Source organism: Uloborus diversus, chromosome 2 (genome assembly GCF_026930045.1).
Source record: "Uloborus diversus isolate 005 chromosome 2, Udiv.v.3.1, whole genome shotgun sequence".
Classification (NCBI taxonomy): domain Eukaryota; kingdom Metazoa; phylum Arthropoda; class Arachnida; order Araneae; family Uloboridae; genus Uloborus; species Uloborus diversus.
The window spans coordinates 101,374,276-101,390,643 of record NC_072732.1 but is presented as its reverse complement, the minus strand read 5'-3'; the positions used below and the strand labels follow the sequence as shown (position 1 = coordinate 101,390,643).

Here is a 16,368-nt window from a genome sequence, read left to right as displayed (position 1 = left end):
ACTGCGCCAATTCTTTTCAGGGATTTTGGAACCTATCAATAATTTGCACTTACCAGTCTCTGAAATTGAGTAGTAGATTATACAGTTGTACAGTATTGTTCAAACTTTGTAAGAAACGGTTATTTTAAGTTTAAAAGAAAAAATAAACTTTAATTTCTCATTACAACTTTTTTTTAATTATAAGTAGTGCAGAAAGCGAAAAGCAATAGGGGTGATGTATAATTTTTTTCCCGGGCTAAACAGATTAACAATATGCATTAAAAGTAAGATAAAAGCAATCAATACAAAAGAATTTCCAAAATTCTGCATTCAGGATTAAATAAATAGCAAGATATGAAGCATGTAAGTCACAAAAATTTATTTCGAGTAATATGTTACAAACGCGAGAACCATGCTTTTTACATTTTTGTTGCAGGATGTAGCTTGAAGCTGAATTTAACACATTTTGGCATTCCTCGCCCTACAATTTGTTTGAAATTTTAAAATTTAAGGTTTGTAGCCACACGTTTCCAAATATTCAAGGTTTTCAAGTACTTGAAAATGAAATTAGTTTTTCAAGCACTTTCCATTTTTTTAAGGAACGAATCACAATTTTTTGGGAGTTAGGGGCCCACTTCAAAGCAGGGGCCCTAAGCTATAGCTTTTTTATCTTAGCCAAATCTGGCCCTGCATGTAATTCACTCTTACCTGCAGATTTTTGTTTGATTTTTTGTAATTTTAACGAAAATTCATCAGTTTTTACAGTTAAAGGATTTTTACAATTTTACCAATCTGTGTAAGGTTTTTAACGGTTTTTATCGAATTTCAGCAAATTTTTCCAAAACTTTTGATGACTGAATTACTCAGATTTCAATAATGACAATAACTGTCTCATTTAGACTTAGATGATTATGACTTACTTTAATTTAAACAGTATTTAGAAAGTAAGGAAAATAATACTTTCCCTCTTAAAAAGATTCAATTAATCAGAACGTTCAGATAACTGAAATTTATTAAGTTTGCGATAGTATTTGCTTTTCTTTCTCAAAAAAAAAAAAAAAAGACAAGCCGAAAATTTTCCAAGCGTATGAAGTACAGTTCTAACTATTAGTTTCATATATACAAATTTTTTCCTTTAAAAAATAAAGAAAACACAGTTATAAAAACATTTCAACAGGTAATAATGCGATCTTACAATATTGTGAAAAACTTTCATGCCGGAAATATATCTCCCTCACTTTTTCTTTTATTCAGACGTTTTCCTTACTATGTATGATTCTGGAAAATCAGAAATTTAGTTTTGAACTGCTAGGGATTGAGATTCGCATTTTCCACCCCTAAAATATTAACGTATTGTTTACAGTGATTTTACGTTCTGTTTGTTCAATGGTTGGACAATTTTTTCAGTTTTTTGTTTCATTGTTACATACATTCGTTGAGTATGGTGTTAACTGTTACATTTGATAGTATTTTTCTGTACAAAAACCTTTTAGCTATGTACTTCTTTTGCAATAGCATACATTTCAAATCAGCCAATTTCATTTGAATGTGTGAATCCAGAAAGTTCTTCAAAATCTTTCGTCTGTAACAACCCAAAACATCTAGTTTTTGAAATCACGCAAATTAAAAATAAACATTCTGAAAAGAGAAAACAAATCATAATGAATAGATCGTTTTGTTAGCGCAAATTGAGGAGGGGGAAGGGAGGGTCCCCAACGTCAATTATTATAAGTGTTGCAGCTGAATGCATAGCTCGTTTAGCCTATATTTTCATTCATATACTTGCCGAAATGGTTTTCAGTTCAAAATAGTGAATTTAGACCAATTTTCAGTACCTCAGTGACAGCTGTACTATTTGTATTTAATGTTCGGTTTTTTTCTTTTTCTTTTCTCCCTTCAGAAAAGGACATTGACTATTATCTCTTCATTTTAATGGAACTATACAAAAAAGAAAAAATCATGTTTTTTTTTCTCATAACTTTTGCAAGATAAGTTGTTACTGTATAAACTCCTCCCAAAACTGGGGAGCATTGCCCCCTATGCCCCCCTATAAATCTACCAATGCTCTTCTGAACTATTCAAAAACAAAATATAATGATTTTTTTTTTTAATTTTTGGAAGATGTGTTGTTACTATATAAAGTCCTCCCAAGACTGGGGGGGCAATGCCCCCCTCTGCCCCCCCATAAATCCGCCCATGGTCCTTAGGAAAAAACTAATGAACAAATCAGCCTTTTTGGGGAGGGGGTGCTAAAAACCATTTTCCACCAAATTAATAAAAAAAAAGAGAACAATTTTGGGTGTTTAATAATGTTATAGTTTTCTCTCTGTAAGCTACTGAATTATAAATCAAAACCATGTATTTATGTAAATTATTAGTTGCATATTGAGGAATAAATTTGTGGGTCTAAAATCCCTCAGAGCCCTTCATCTATGGCCAATACCAGTACGGAAGTATTTTTTCATGTAAGGCCTATTAGCGTTTCCCCCCTGAAAGTAGCTTATGTCAGCTACTAGCAATGGGCATAATCGAGATCTTTTGATAATCGAGATCTCAGAAATTGAGCACATCTGATAATCGAGTATTGCTAATCGAGATCTTTTGAAATTGAGTACTCGAGCGATCGATAATCGAGTGATTGATAATCGAGATCTCTTGAAATCGAGAACTCGAGCGATTGACTTCTCGGGATCTTTTGAATCGAGTACTGAAGATATTTCAAATCGAGATCTTGAGATGTTTGAATCGAACGGTTCATTTTCTGAGCTTTTTTGCTAATTCAGTTGACTTTTACAGGGGTGTCCACTCGGGGGGGGGGGGGGAGGGGGTATGGTGCAGCCAAAGCCATTAAAATTTTTAAGGCCGGTTTTTTGAGAGGGTTTTTTTTTACCTCATTTTCGGGAGGGGGTCAATGTCGCAACCTGCGATACTGAAATTTTTGAGAGCCGTTTTTTGAGAGTTTTTTTTTAAATCTCATTTCCGGAGGGTGGGGGCGAGCTCTTTTTCTAGACGGATGCTCAGTGACATTTGAGAGGGTGCGTCATTGTCCTACGAGAGGGGGAAGGGGTGACACCCTTGACTTTTGGAGTTGAATTCTCGAGTTGTTTTGGCAGGGATGTGCTTGAGATACTTTGAGATGCCATCAAGCCTGCCATTTAGGGTTTTAAGAAGGGACGAGCCCTCCTGACTTTTAGAAATTATTGTGCTCATATAAATGAAATTTTTACTGTTATTCTGCACATTATGCATGCATCCAGTAAGATACACTTGAAAACCCCTCCTCTTTTCTTGTCAAGCTCGAAATAACAGGCCTAAGTATCATGAGGTATACGTAGGCACTGAAACTTCAATTTATGGTTGTCATAGGGGGGTGGGGTCAATCCTACCTCCATTCCTTGTACTAGTTTTTACATTAAAGTGGCCCTAGTTTTTTGTTGTTTTCCGATAAAATGAGCATATACACCTTTTGTTCCCCCTACCTTCCAGAAAAGTTCGAAAAGCAAGCCTGTTTTAGGGGGTCGATTTGATAGATTTTAGTCTTCATTTTGGGGTCTCAATTTTTTGAGAGATGCAGGTTCGACGAGATTCCATGTTAGCTTATCAGAAACTAGGGGCTCGGCATTTGGGAGATCTGATTCCAAGTAATATAAACTTTTAGAGGTTTATAGGTAGCGGCTAGAAAACTGGCAATAGGTCCACCTTCACTCTTTGTGGCCCTCAGGGGATGCTCCGTAGCAATTTAGGTTGGTGCAAATCCCCCTTACTCCCAATCTCAATGTGTGAAATGGGTTGATTTCTTAATTTTTTTTAAATTCATTTAGAGTGATTTATTCGAACAGTTATGTATTTAGACATGATTCTCAGTGTATCACGTGATTATTTCCAAGGATTTCGGCTCTCAAACAAGAAGTTAATAATGTAAACAAGCAGGGGAATCACTGCTCTCTGCGCAAAATGACTCATTTGTTCTTATTTATTGCTTTTTTTTTTTTTTGGTGTGCTTTTAAAGAGTAGTGGAATTATATTTACCTGACTAATATATGAGGAGCAGGGTTTAAGCTGAGTTTAAAACTTCTTTAGCAAAAAAGCTAAAGTTAGAAAAAAAAGTTTAGCAAAATGCTAAAACATCGACATTTAATGAAGCCCAAAAATTCATTTATTAGGAGGTCAGATTGCAAATAAAGACTCAGTACTGGCTGTTGAACTTAATAGTAATTGAAACATTTTCTGAACTAAGAATTGTAATATGATTAAGTTGAGTATCGCTGTTCTTGTTTAATAATCTCTCGGATCATGCTTCATGCATAGTTTTTTTTTTTTTTTTTAATTCTTTATTTCTGTACTTTTTTATTTGAGCAAAAAAGCGAAAACGCCTTGTTTTATTTTCGCAATTTGAATAGATTTTTCGCATTTTGCGAAAATTGCGACCGTAGCGGAAACCCTGATGAGGAGGGAGGGTAAAATATTTCTGATTGCGTTTTCCAGAGGATTGGGACTCCCAGCGCTTGTTGGAAGTACAAGCCTCAAAGTGGCATTGAAGTTCATTATTTTTTTTCCTTTTTTGATTCGCTCTTTTTAAATTTTTCCTTCGGTGACTTGGGAAATATATGCAATAACAATAAAAGTGTAGGGAGTAAAGTTAAAATGTTTCTGAGTGCACTAAAAAGAAATTTTGAAACTTGTTGTGTGTGATTAATTTTAGCTTACAATCTTTGGCCCAGTTTTTTAATTTGTAATAAACATATTTATTTTCGCGTGCGTAGTTAAATTTCAGTGTTTTGCTTGTTTTACTCGCTTGTGATAATATCATATTAGTTATATTTTCATAAATCTTGATTAGCATATTAATTACTCAACTTAAAAATTTGGAGTCATTATATTGAGATGCTGATTTTATTAAGACTTTTTTTTGTAAAGAATATGCAAAAGTGCTGAAAATGCTTAGGCTGGCGAGTCCATTTCGGAATGAAAAAAGGTCCCGTAACTATGCTTCATTTTTCGTGCGCTGTCATAAAAAAGGGTTAATTGATTACCAAGTTTCTTTGAAAAGCAGATTATTCAATTTTGAAATCATCCGAGTCGCTCTATAACCGAACATATGACAACGAGCAATATATTATGCAAGGGTCCCAACGAGAGAGAGAGAGAGGAAAGGGGGGGGTATGGCGCAGGCCGTACCGTTAAAGTTTTGAAGAAGAAAGAGTAACAAGAGGACTTTGTCTTGTTTTAGAGGGCTCTCGTTTTGGGGGTTCTCTGTTGCATTTGAGGGAAGGGTGTCATCGGCCCTTGGGGGTAGGGCATTCCTGCATTAAAAACATGTTGCGTTTAAACATTTCATAAACGTTTCAACATGGTTTTCACAGCGTTAACAATCATTTTAAAACTTTTTACTCAACGAAGTGTGCTCTCTGGGTAGCTCAATTCGAAAAACGCACTCGAGAAGCAATTCTTTGATTTTAAAACAGTTTATAGCAGGAGGAGTGCCCACCTAGAAGGGGTTATAGCACAGACTGCGCCATTAAAATTTTTAAGGGGGTGTTTTTAGTGTATTTTTAACTTTGGGGGGAGGGGCTCTTGCTTTTTGGGAGGCTTTACGATATTGCGCGGGTGCGCCTTTGCTCTAAGGGGGGAGTGAGTGTTGGCCTAGCGCTCCTTAAATTATAATTAACAAGTTTTAACTAATTAATCTCACCACTTATCTCACGATAGTATCTGTCAACTGCCTAATCCTAGTATGGGAGAAATTTTCAACGATGTTTTTCTACCTTCTAATGCGGATGCCTGAAGATGTATCTCGCACGTGCAGTCGCCGATCTATGAAGTCACGATCTTTACGTAATCGACGAAGCATCGTAACTGATCGGCACGTGCCCGATGCTCATTGGCCAGGTGCTATGCTGGCGTGTATCAGAAGGGGATTTGGCGTCCGCATGCTAATGAGTTGACTTAGGATAAAAGGAAAGGGTTCGAGTAGGAAATGGACTTCTTCGGCGTTTTTCTCTCTGGCTAGTTGACTCGAGCGCTCGTTTGCTTTTAAGCAATGATGCGGATTTAATTTTAATAGATAGTTAATAGATTGATATAGCTCAGCTCTAATTCGCGTTATTTTCAAATGTTTTTAATAATCTTAAACTAACTTTACTAAATTACTAAATAAATTTGGTTTTTATTTTAAGTTGTCTTGAACTATTTTTAATCATGCATTTCTAGTCATATATTTAATTAGGTTATCGCATTTGGAGGTTATTAGTCTTGAGCATTCTCTTGCTCATTAGTGAGTACCCCTGCATGTAGAATGACAGTGCTGTCTGTTCATCCCTGAGAGCAATGGTGCGCCCTTTACGGCAATCCCCCCTCCCCTCCCCTTAAGAAACAATAACACAAAAACAAGCTAAGACCACTTAAAATTTCAATTACATGGTTTGTGCCTTACCGTTTTCTTCTTGTGGGCACCTCTGCGAATGAATCATTCGAAAAGTAAACCACATTAGAGATTTGTTTAATTTTACATGGGTGCAGTTAATAGGAACGTTGGGGGGGGGGGAGGTGTCCCCTCTGATTTTTTGCTAAATTGTTCCCACTTTTCAGTTTAAATATATTTTTAATTTAAACAACTCTCAAGTTCGAACCAAGTGTCGCCCAAAACCCGCCTATATTCACATCATCCCTCAATTTTTAATTAAAATTGTATATATTTGATCTTAATAACTACCCATTTCAAAATAGTATGAGAAGCTTTTCTCTAGCCTTCGTTTCAAGATTTCATCACCGGATCACACAACCCATGCCTTTCCATAAATCTACTCGTATGATAATTAACAATATTTGTTCGATTATTTAGAAATTTCTAGATTATTGAAAATTCGACGCCAAACATTTAACAATAATGCCATTCAAATAAAACAAAAGAGAAGCAATTATTCGATTTTAAAATTATTCCAAATCCTAACAGTGAAGGCGCACCACCTATGAAACTTTCTCAGAAGAGCAATACCCCCAAAAGAGACAAAATTCCCTAAAAATTACAATCCCACAGTTTTCTTCAAAACTCCCCTCCCCCTCCCTCCTTATTTGCACCCATACAAAATGAATTACACGAGAAGTAAACCACTTATTTCATTAAAAAATAGTCAAATAGCTTTGTGCCTAAACATGAAATAACAAACGTTTTGTAGCCCTAATATACAGAGTACTGTAGAAACTTGTTTTGGGGTAAACACATCCAGTAATGTCTTTACATTCACAATCTCACAATTTTGCATTAAAAAAGGGTTCCTTAAAACCCCGAAACACGAGTCTGCAGTAATCTGTATATTTGGGCTCTAAAACATTTGCTATTGCCTGGTAAATTTTTATCATTACCCAATGGTATTATAGTTGAAGGTGGATGTAAGGAGGAAGACGTCCTCTCAGGTTTCCAACTTAAGTATTCCTCCTTTTTATCTGAAATTTAATTTTAATGCTTCTCAAGTTAGAACCTTATTAGCGCCTCCAACCTATACTCCCACCACAGGGACACACAACATAAGTGTCCCACAGATCCTTCTCTATGTTTTAACCTTCATAACTTATAGTTTTACTTTCAAAGTGGAAACAGTAATATTTTTGCTTGTTATACATTCACTTCAAAATTGATTCAGCTCTGGAAAAAATTATATTTCTTCATCTCCTACGCTCAAGCACATTAACGGAATGACCAGAAGTAAAGAAGTACATGTTGAGCCAACTAGTAAAAAAGTTTGTCCCAAGCATGCCCCATAGAGAAAATTTGCATACCTGTTAACCGATAGTTTGTCACAAGCATGAAGTTTGGCCATCCGAATAACTTAATGCCCTTATAAAAGCATCGTCAGCAGTTTTCAAAATGGATCGTCAAAGTGATAAATGGGGGAAAATTGAAATTACGTATTCTATCATTGCTTAATGTTAGAAACACAATCCAACTCAATTCAAATGAACATTTTACAATCTACGGTATGTAAGATTTTAAAGGAATAGAAGGACTGACCTACAAAAAACTGAAGTAATATGAGGTAGAAATATTGTAACAACCAGCAGAGATGAACCCCAATTACAATGAATCGTCCAAAATAATCGTTGAAAAATGCCTCTTACATCTATAAGTGTTGGAAAGAATCTATAGTTATCCTGTTCATATCCTCTACACTTAGATGGTTGCATAAACTGCAGTTGCAATTACGGATCTATGAAGTAAGACAAACATGAAGCAGAAACGTACACCATTAACCTGGAGCAAAGAGAAGCTTATAAAGGGGCAACAAAGTTGGAAAAAGTTTTATGTTCAGTGATGAACCTTTTTTTTTAAATATCTGTGAACAAAAAAGGTGTTCGGGTTTGGCGTTTGAAAAGTAAGGTGTATGAGAAATCTTGTGTTCGACAGACGATTTCTCAAATTGGAGACGTCCTTTATGGTGTGTGGGTGCATGAGGGGCTACCGGAATGGGACATTTGTATGTATCTTAAAATAAAAGTGGCGACTTCCGCTGTTTATCAGTATTACATGATACTTCTTTTGAGAAACATCAATGACACATTCAGTGACATTTTATCTTTCAGCAAGATTCTACTCAGTGTCACATCTCTAAATCAACTCTTAGATTTTTAACAGAAAGAGGAATTTTGGTATTAAAGTGGTCAAGCAACCCTACTAATCTCAATATGATCAAGAAATTGAGCTACATTTAAAAGCGAGAGAGTTGGCAGTTCAAGACTGTGTGCTAGCCAACAAAATTGAACTGGTTGCCACATTAAAGAGGATATGGAAACAGTGTCAAACTATGAATTTAAATAGGTGGTAGAATTCGTGTGTGAAAGAATTAAAGCATTTTGAATCCAGCAAAAAATGACGCATTCAAGCATTGTTATTGTTTTTGAAAATGTTTTCCCCCTTTAATTTGAATATCCTAATTTTTTGACTATGTAAACTCTCATCACTATAAACTTTTGAATTATTCTGTTGAAGATTATTTTAAATTAAGTATATTTGAAATAAAATGTATACTTTAGGTCTAAGAAAGGTGGCATATATTTAAATACCTAATATGCACTTATATATGGTTAGAATAAACTTTTTTCCAAAAAGCGAAAAATATTCTATTATTTTGAATTTTAGTTGCAGGATATAGTGAAAAAACAGATGAAAAAAACAAAGGACGTTAAAACTTACTCAACTGGAGACACAGGTTGAAAAGTTTGGTATCGAGCTTCCGTCAACTTCAGAGTATTCTCAAAATGCAAGCCCATAGGTATTTCTGAAAGAAAAAACATTTTTCTAGAACAAAGGAAATTTCTACAACTAAAACTAATAAAAATTACATGAAAGACTACTCAATATTTTTAAATAAAAAACAATTTAAAATAATGGAAGATGAACTGAAAGATACTTTTTAGGTAAAAAGAAGTTCTGTCCAAAACTAAACGAGTCTACTTTCCCGTATCTGTCATGAACAAATTTCTCAAATTAGCAAAAATTGCAAATTATTTCAAACGCAACTTTTAAACAGTTTAACCTGATTTCTAGAAATAAAATATGCCTCGCTCATCTGAACAAAGCATCCAGTACTTCGCAATCACAAGATAAATGACTAATATTTTCCCCAGGTATTTTTAGGAAGACACTGTGCCTGCCCCTTCTGAAGATTAAACATTTGTTGATCACAAAACCAAGTCTTCTTTCAGGAAAGAGAAAAATTCATATAAAGCTAGTCTTGAAACTTAATTTCTTTATTTTATTTCTCCACTAGATAATAGTAAGATTGCTCCATTTAGCAAAATTTTGAAAAATCATGAACTTAAACAGAAGAGATTAACAAAATGAAAATTTAAAGTCAAACCAAACAGAGCTAATAAATATGAGCAAATTGGTTTGAAAATGTTACTGAACGTGTTGCTTCAGTCAACAAACTGATCATGCTTATATGCAACAAAAAGCAATAAAATTTTGAAGCTCAAATGAGGAAAAAAGACGTTGTTACAAATGGTTGGTTCCAAGCGATGAAAGACACAAGGAAAAATAGTAAACAGGAGAATTCACAATGCATAAAAAAAGCTATCAGCCAGCAACGGAAAGTTAGTAATAAGAGCCAAAACTGCCTCATTCAAATTGCAAGATTCAAATTTTATAAGTGGACAGTGGTCACCAAAAAAATGGCCACCAGTGTCACCAAGTTTTGATGTACAAAATGTGGGGTGGGAGGTAAAGCTCTACACAAGGAAATCTGAATACAACACTGGCTACCAAAGTCACAGAAAATGGTAACCATTTTTGTACTTTAGGTAGCCATTTTTTTTTAAAGTATGCGCACTTTAGTTGCCATTTATTAATTACTTAAGGATCCAGAAGGGGGTCGAAAAATTCTCTACATACCCTTACTTGGGGGGTAGAGAGGGTCAGACCCATTCTTACATAATATTTTCCAACTCTATATTTTATATTAGAAATCGCGCAGTCAAGTGGTTTGGCAGGGATCATATTTCATTTGCTTCTGCAAGGTAAAAAAATATATTAGGATGAGCTGTTTTTCACTTGTTTTTTAAATAATGTCAATAGTGTAAAATATAATAAAAGAATTGCACTGTGTATGGCATGTTTTATTTATAATTAGTAGTAGTGCATCATATACAAAAATTATTTGTCGGAAAAACATTCAGTCTAGATTCCTTTTAGTAAATATAAGGTTTTTTAAAAAAATTTAATAACAATGAATTTAAACACGATTCCGGTGATGTAAGATTTGTTATTTTGAAAAACGAAATTTAATCTTACGTAAGATGGGGGGGTTGAAAAATCTTACTTACAATCACATGGGGGAAGGGGGGGATCAAAAATTGCCTAAATCATCCTTACGTAATTAATGAATGGCCCCTTATAACAGAGCAGAAAGTAAATAATGTATTCAATACAACAAAATAAACGCTTATTATAATACTTCACAAAAATCAAACAAAATTTCATGGGATACATTTTTTCCGAATTACATCGATTACGTTGGGTCAACTGATCATGAAACCCTCAAGATTCTGAAACCATGCGTGAAACATGTGATTCTCACTTTTGGCAACTTGATTCTTTGGTAGCCGTTTTCAATGAAATGGTCACCCTTTGGCAACCGGGTATCTAGAGCATTAGTGTGCGTAGGGGGGGGGGGGGTATTTTTTACTAGTTTCATAAAATATTATTAAATAGAACTTTACACTTTCTAAGAAACATTTAGTCGATACCTATTCAAAAACCTAAGCATTAATTTTGAAATATTTAAATTAAAAGATATTTATTTATTTTATTTTTTCAAAAAATAAATAAGTAAATAAATGAAAAGTTGGCAAGAAACTACCTGTTCCCCCACAAACTGAGGGAACAGCAAGACAAAATTGCATTTTGTTTTGTTTTTTTGGTGTGTGTATTCAAATGTCAGTTTTTTCTTGTGATTCATTTTTATAACACCTATTACAATACCAATTCAAAGAAATCGACATCCATGATTTTTGAAGATAAAAACACGTAATTGAATTTTTGTGTCTCACTGTACTCACACTTCTCATATTCAAAGGGAAGACATAAAAGCAGTTTACAGCCTCTGAGATTCATGACACAAACCAAATGTGAAGACTTTCAACCAGAGTCAACAGACGCTATTTTTTATAATACAGTGAAACCTCACTGAGCGGCCACCTGTCTTAAGTGGCCAATTTTTTTATGGAACGGATATTTTAGAAATGGCCACCCAACCCTTCTGAATGGGACACTGAATGGATGCGTCCATCCCAATTTTTCAGGAAAATTTATACACTTTCTATTTCTAATCTACAGTCATTTAGTTTAAAGAGGTTTACAGCAAATAAGACTTTCAGTTCAAAAGTTTTACTTGTAATAATTTTATTAGTTGGTCGGTGTGTATGTGGTATCTGAGTTGCATATGAATCTTGACAACGTATCGAAATTTTGAGCAATATGAGCACAGAAAATCTGTGAGAAAATTAATAGTGTACTATTTTGAATTCTTATCAGTATGGAACAGCAATGAGGTGCTTTGATAATTAGTGTCAACTGAGAGAAACATATTCTGGTCAACAAGACAGCAAAAAAAATAGCGTTTTTATTCAAATCTAATATTAATTTGAGATTGGTTTAAATTAACTTATCAGTTCGCCGTATGCATCATTCAGGCACTAATTCGGCCTTTGACGATCAATTTTTTTTAATACGTTTTGTAATCATCAACAAACTGAACTTTTAACTGAAGTGTTTTTGGGGGTAATAGGTAAAGTCATCGAAAATTCAGATGCAATGACAAATTGACTAGAGATATACATTTGGATTGAAAAACAAATTTAAAAACAACTGTTGGAGCAAAGTAAAAACTTCAGTCACAAATTGTATCCTTTATCTGAAAAATGTTCACAATAATTTAAAATTAAGCTATTTCCCCTTTAGAAAGGTCTCCAACTTCATTTTATGTGTTAAACTTGCTTATATTATGTATTATGAAAATTATATTACAATTGTAACGGAAACCCTTTAAAGTGGCCACCCCCTTTGAACGGCCGAAATTTTACGGAACGGAGGGGTGATTGCTCTTAGAGGTTTCATTGTACATAAGTTTTAAGTAACTCATAATGAAATACTGGGGTATCCCTTTGTACTTTACTTACTCTTACCAAAGAAGTAGAATTTCATGCAGTCAGTAATGATAAAATGGCAACAATACATTTTTTAACATAGCAAAAAAAAACATGAAACACTTTACATAGAAATTTTCAGATGTTGTCTACAAAGTGATCTGAAAATGGGCTAACCAACCCACCCCTTTTATTTTCAGCATTATATATGTTATGGTTGAGTGTTTGTTATAAACAGCTACTGTGAAGTCTCAAGAGTATTGGCAAAGCATAATCCATGTCGTAATACAGCTTGATCAGAAAGTACCTAGCACCATTTTAAAATGAATTTATTATTTTCATTTTGAAAAACCATGTATAATTTTCACACGTCATACTTTTAAATACTTATTTCAAACTAGATAAGCATTTAATCGAATACTTATATGATTAAAGGCAGTCATGCCAAGTACTATGGGCAATTGTTATAACAAAGTACTTTAAAATCGCATAATTTCAATTTGGTTTCATAAAAAGCTACAATTTTTTTTTCTGTTGTATAGCTTGGTGTTATTAATGCTATCAAAAATTTGGGTGCAGATTGCTTTATTACAAAAAGTAACAAAAATTAAAAACTGCCTGTTACGGACGTAACTCAGAAAACAGCAAAATGTATACATTGTCATACAATTGCCAATATTCCTGTGAATTATTCATAGATTTCTAAAATTTTCTTTGAAATACTTGTTCTAGAGATTTCAAGCTTTCTAAAACCATAAAGTTTTCATGGATATTATTCGTAAAATTTATGATAGAAATTTATATATTTGTTACGGACGTAACATAAAAGTGTTACGGACCTAACATGTCTGATATGCTAATTGCAGAAAGCAAATAAAAGCTTAAGTATACTAATAATTTTTGTTAAGAGAGTGCAATGGTCTAGATTAACACATTATTTTAACCCTTTAAGTTATTCCTTAATAGTTTTTAAAGATTTGGGGAGGTAGGGAGCATATACCACCATGTAAATAAATATAAAATATAAATTGGTGCGTCATAAAAAGTAAAATTATCCAAGGGGAAAATAAGCAAAACAAAAGTTTAATTATTCAGTTACAAATAAAGTTTTCAAATTTTTCACATAAACGTGGAGGGAGGGGGGGGGGGGGCTTCTACAAGGGAGTACTTTTACAGGTTGAGAATTTTCGATGATTTTCTCTCTCTCTCAACAAACATATTAACTGCCAAATTTCGTTTAAAGTTTAACAGTTGCCTTTGATTTCGATCGCTTTTTAATAGATTGGTACGTTTTTACCAAAGGTGGAAAAAAACGGTCGAAACTGACATCGGGAAAATACATTTTGGCCAACATTTGCCTAAGTAGTCTAAATCTTGCTTCAAAACTAAATGTGCTTTATCTGAGGATCAGATGTAGCTAGTTTAATATTTAGTACTTTTAACTCGAATCTAATTATGCTTTTTAATTAAAGTTTTAAAACTATAAAAAATTCAACGCATCAATGAAACAGTAATCTAAATATTACTTTTTTGTGAAGAGTAAATAACAACAAAAAGTAACTCAGTAACTTTGGTTTAAACTAACAGGACAAATTCTTATCTCTAAGTTAGTTTTTAAATAAGAAGTAATATCAATTTGGCTATGCTTTCAGAATGATAGAAGTTTGAAGAGAATAACTATGATTAATATCTGTAATATAATTTTTTTTTTTGAAAAAAAAAACTTTATTAATGAAAATTACGCACAAAATGCTTTGGATTTCATCGTGTTAAATGATCAAGTAATTTTCACAAAAATCTACTTGGAGAACTATATTTTTTGTCATAGTGCATTGATGAAGCAAAGTTTGAGAAATTAAGGAACCCTCTGGAATATTTTTCTGCACGTTATTAAGCATTAATTGCTAACCTAGAATTATTAACACCAATTGAATTTATTGCATGATTTGGAGGACAAAAAATCTTACCTTGAGAGGAACACCTCAGAGCAACAGTAGGATATCTTAGTGATATTCCTAGGATTAAATGTCTTAATGTTGCTCTGAGGCAACGATGTGTATTTCAATAATTTTAAAAAATAAAGTTAAATATCCACTAATATTTATAACATTTTGGAAATCACAGTATCAGAAGTTTTGTTATATCATATTACATGTCATACCCTATATTTTCATTGCCATCTTGTACTTTTTTCTTTTTAATTGGAAATATACATGTGTTACGGACGTAACATACTGCTTTTTGTTACGTCCGTAACAAAAAATGTTACGTCTGTAACGCCATTTTTTTAAAAACGAAAGAAATTCTAATGTTTTAAACTATGGTAAACAATTACTCTGATGAATTGCTAAAAGGACAAAAAAGGATTTCTTTTAACTTTGATTTTTTAGGAAGTAACGACAACTTTTGCTAAATTTTTGTTACGGACGTAACATTGAACTTCATTTTTTTTTAATTTAAATTGCCTAATTTTATTTTGTAAAAAAATTAAAATAAATGCATGTTATTATGGTATTATGTTAATAGTTTAAGCTGTACTGCAATTAATTTTGTTTATTTTTATTTTGCTATTAGAAATAAGCGTTTGAAAATGGGGTATTTTTTTCTGATTGTTTTGAAGACCCGACTATCGTACTTCCAACTGGGAAAAAAATTTATTATTTAATTTTTATTAAAAAAGCAATGCAATATTCTGAAAATACACATTTCAAGCTTTACAATGATGTATAATATAGCAAAATAATGCAATATGAAATTTTGACCTACTGGTTTCACTTTTCATGGAATTGCCCTATGGTGAAAAATTAAGAATTTTATAAGGGAGAAGTATTTAGGAAATCACACACTTACAAAAGAAAAAGGAGACCAGACACATACACCTTGAATTGAAATACTGAGATAAGAGGTGTTGGGGTTTTGATGAAACCACATGGAAGGAGCATCGATGAAGTTGAAGAGCGATATACAAGTAGTTGACCCTTGATTTTGAAAACTCTTGTGGACCACCAAAAATGTTCATAAAATCGAGATTTTGTGAAATCAACCAGAATTTTTTCAATCAAAGGTTTGTTTTGGTCTGCTAAGTTGTTCTTAAAATCAAGTGTTTGTAAACAACAGGTTTGTTAATCTGAGCGTCAACTTTATCATGAACTACAGGCAGGGGTGGATACAGGAGAAGGGTCATGGGGGGGGGGGTCATGACCTCCTGTAAACCATCAACACTAATAAATGCACATTGTGCTTAAACAATTTATGAATAAAATGTAAACAATTGCAGTAATATTTTTAATTCATTAAAAAATTTAAAAAGTAAACATTTGAAGTAATTCTACTTTCCACAGTTTTAAGAATTAACCAGTTTTTGCCCTATTAGGTGCCTTATTCTTCTATTGGTGCTTTTTATAGACACCCAAAATGTTTCAGAAATTTTTTGCACCCAAAACTGAGATTTGTTTTTAGGGGGGAAGTCATTCAGCATGAACCCCCCTAAAATTGTAATCTGTATCTGTTGCTGATTACTGGCACATAATTCCTATCAACAATTAGGCAAATACAAAAACACATAATTTTTTACTTAGCTCCATTTCTATAAATTTAGGGACTTCAAAGAAAAATTAAAATATCATTTTAACTTGAGCTGTCACAGATATTTAGAAAAAATCACATTGCCTGAAGTTAGGGTGGTAAAGCTGAACCACTTTTAGAAAGGAAAAATTCAAATGCACGAGTTTAAGAATTCACATTGGAAGA

The 16,368-nt window shown here is 33.2% G+C and overlaps 1 protein-coding gene across 3 annotated transcripts in view; it reads right to left on the bottom strand.

Annotated features, from left to right (window-relative positions):
- LOC129235309 (KAT8 regulatory NSL complex subunit 1-like) overlaps positions 1-16,368 on the bottom strand; it is a 183,474-nt gene that overhangs the window by 123,839 nt on the left and 43,267 nt on the right. For 2 of the 3 annotated variants that reach the window (XM_054869045.1, XM_054869044.1), the window contains one exon: positions 9,167-9,251. In XM_054869045.1, the coding sequence (XP_054725020.1) occupies positions 9,167-9,251 (85 nt within the window). Of the gene's footprint in view, positions 1-9,166; positions 9,252-16,368 lie in introns of those variants that run through there. The other variant, XM_054869043.1, reaches the window with a different exon arrangement.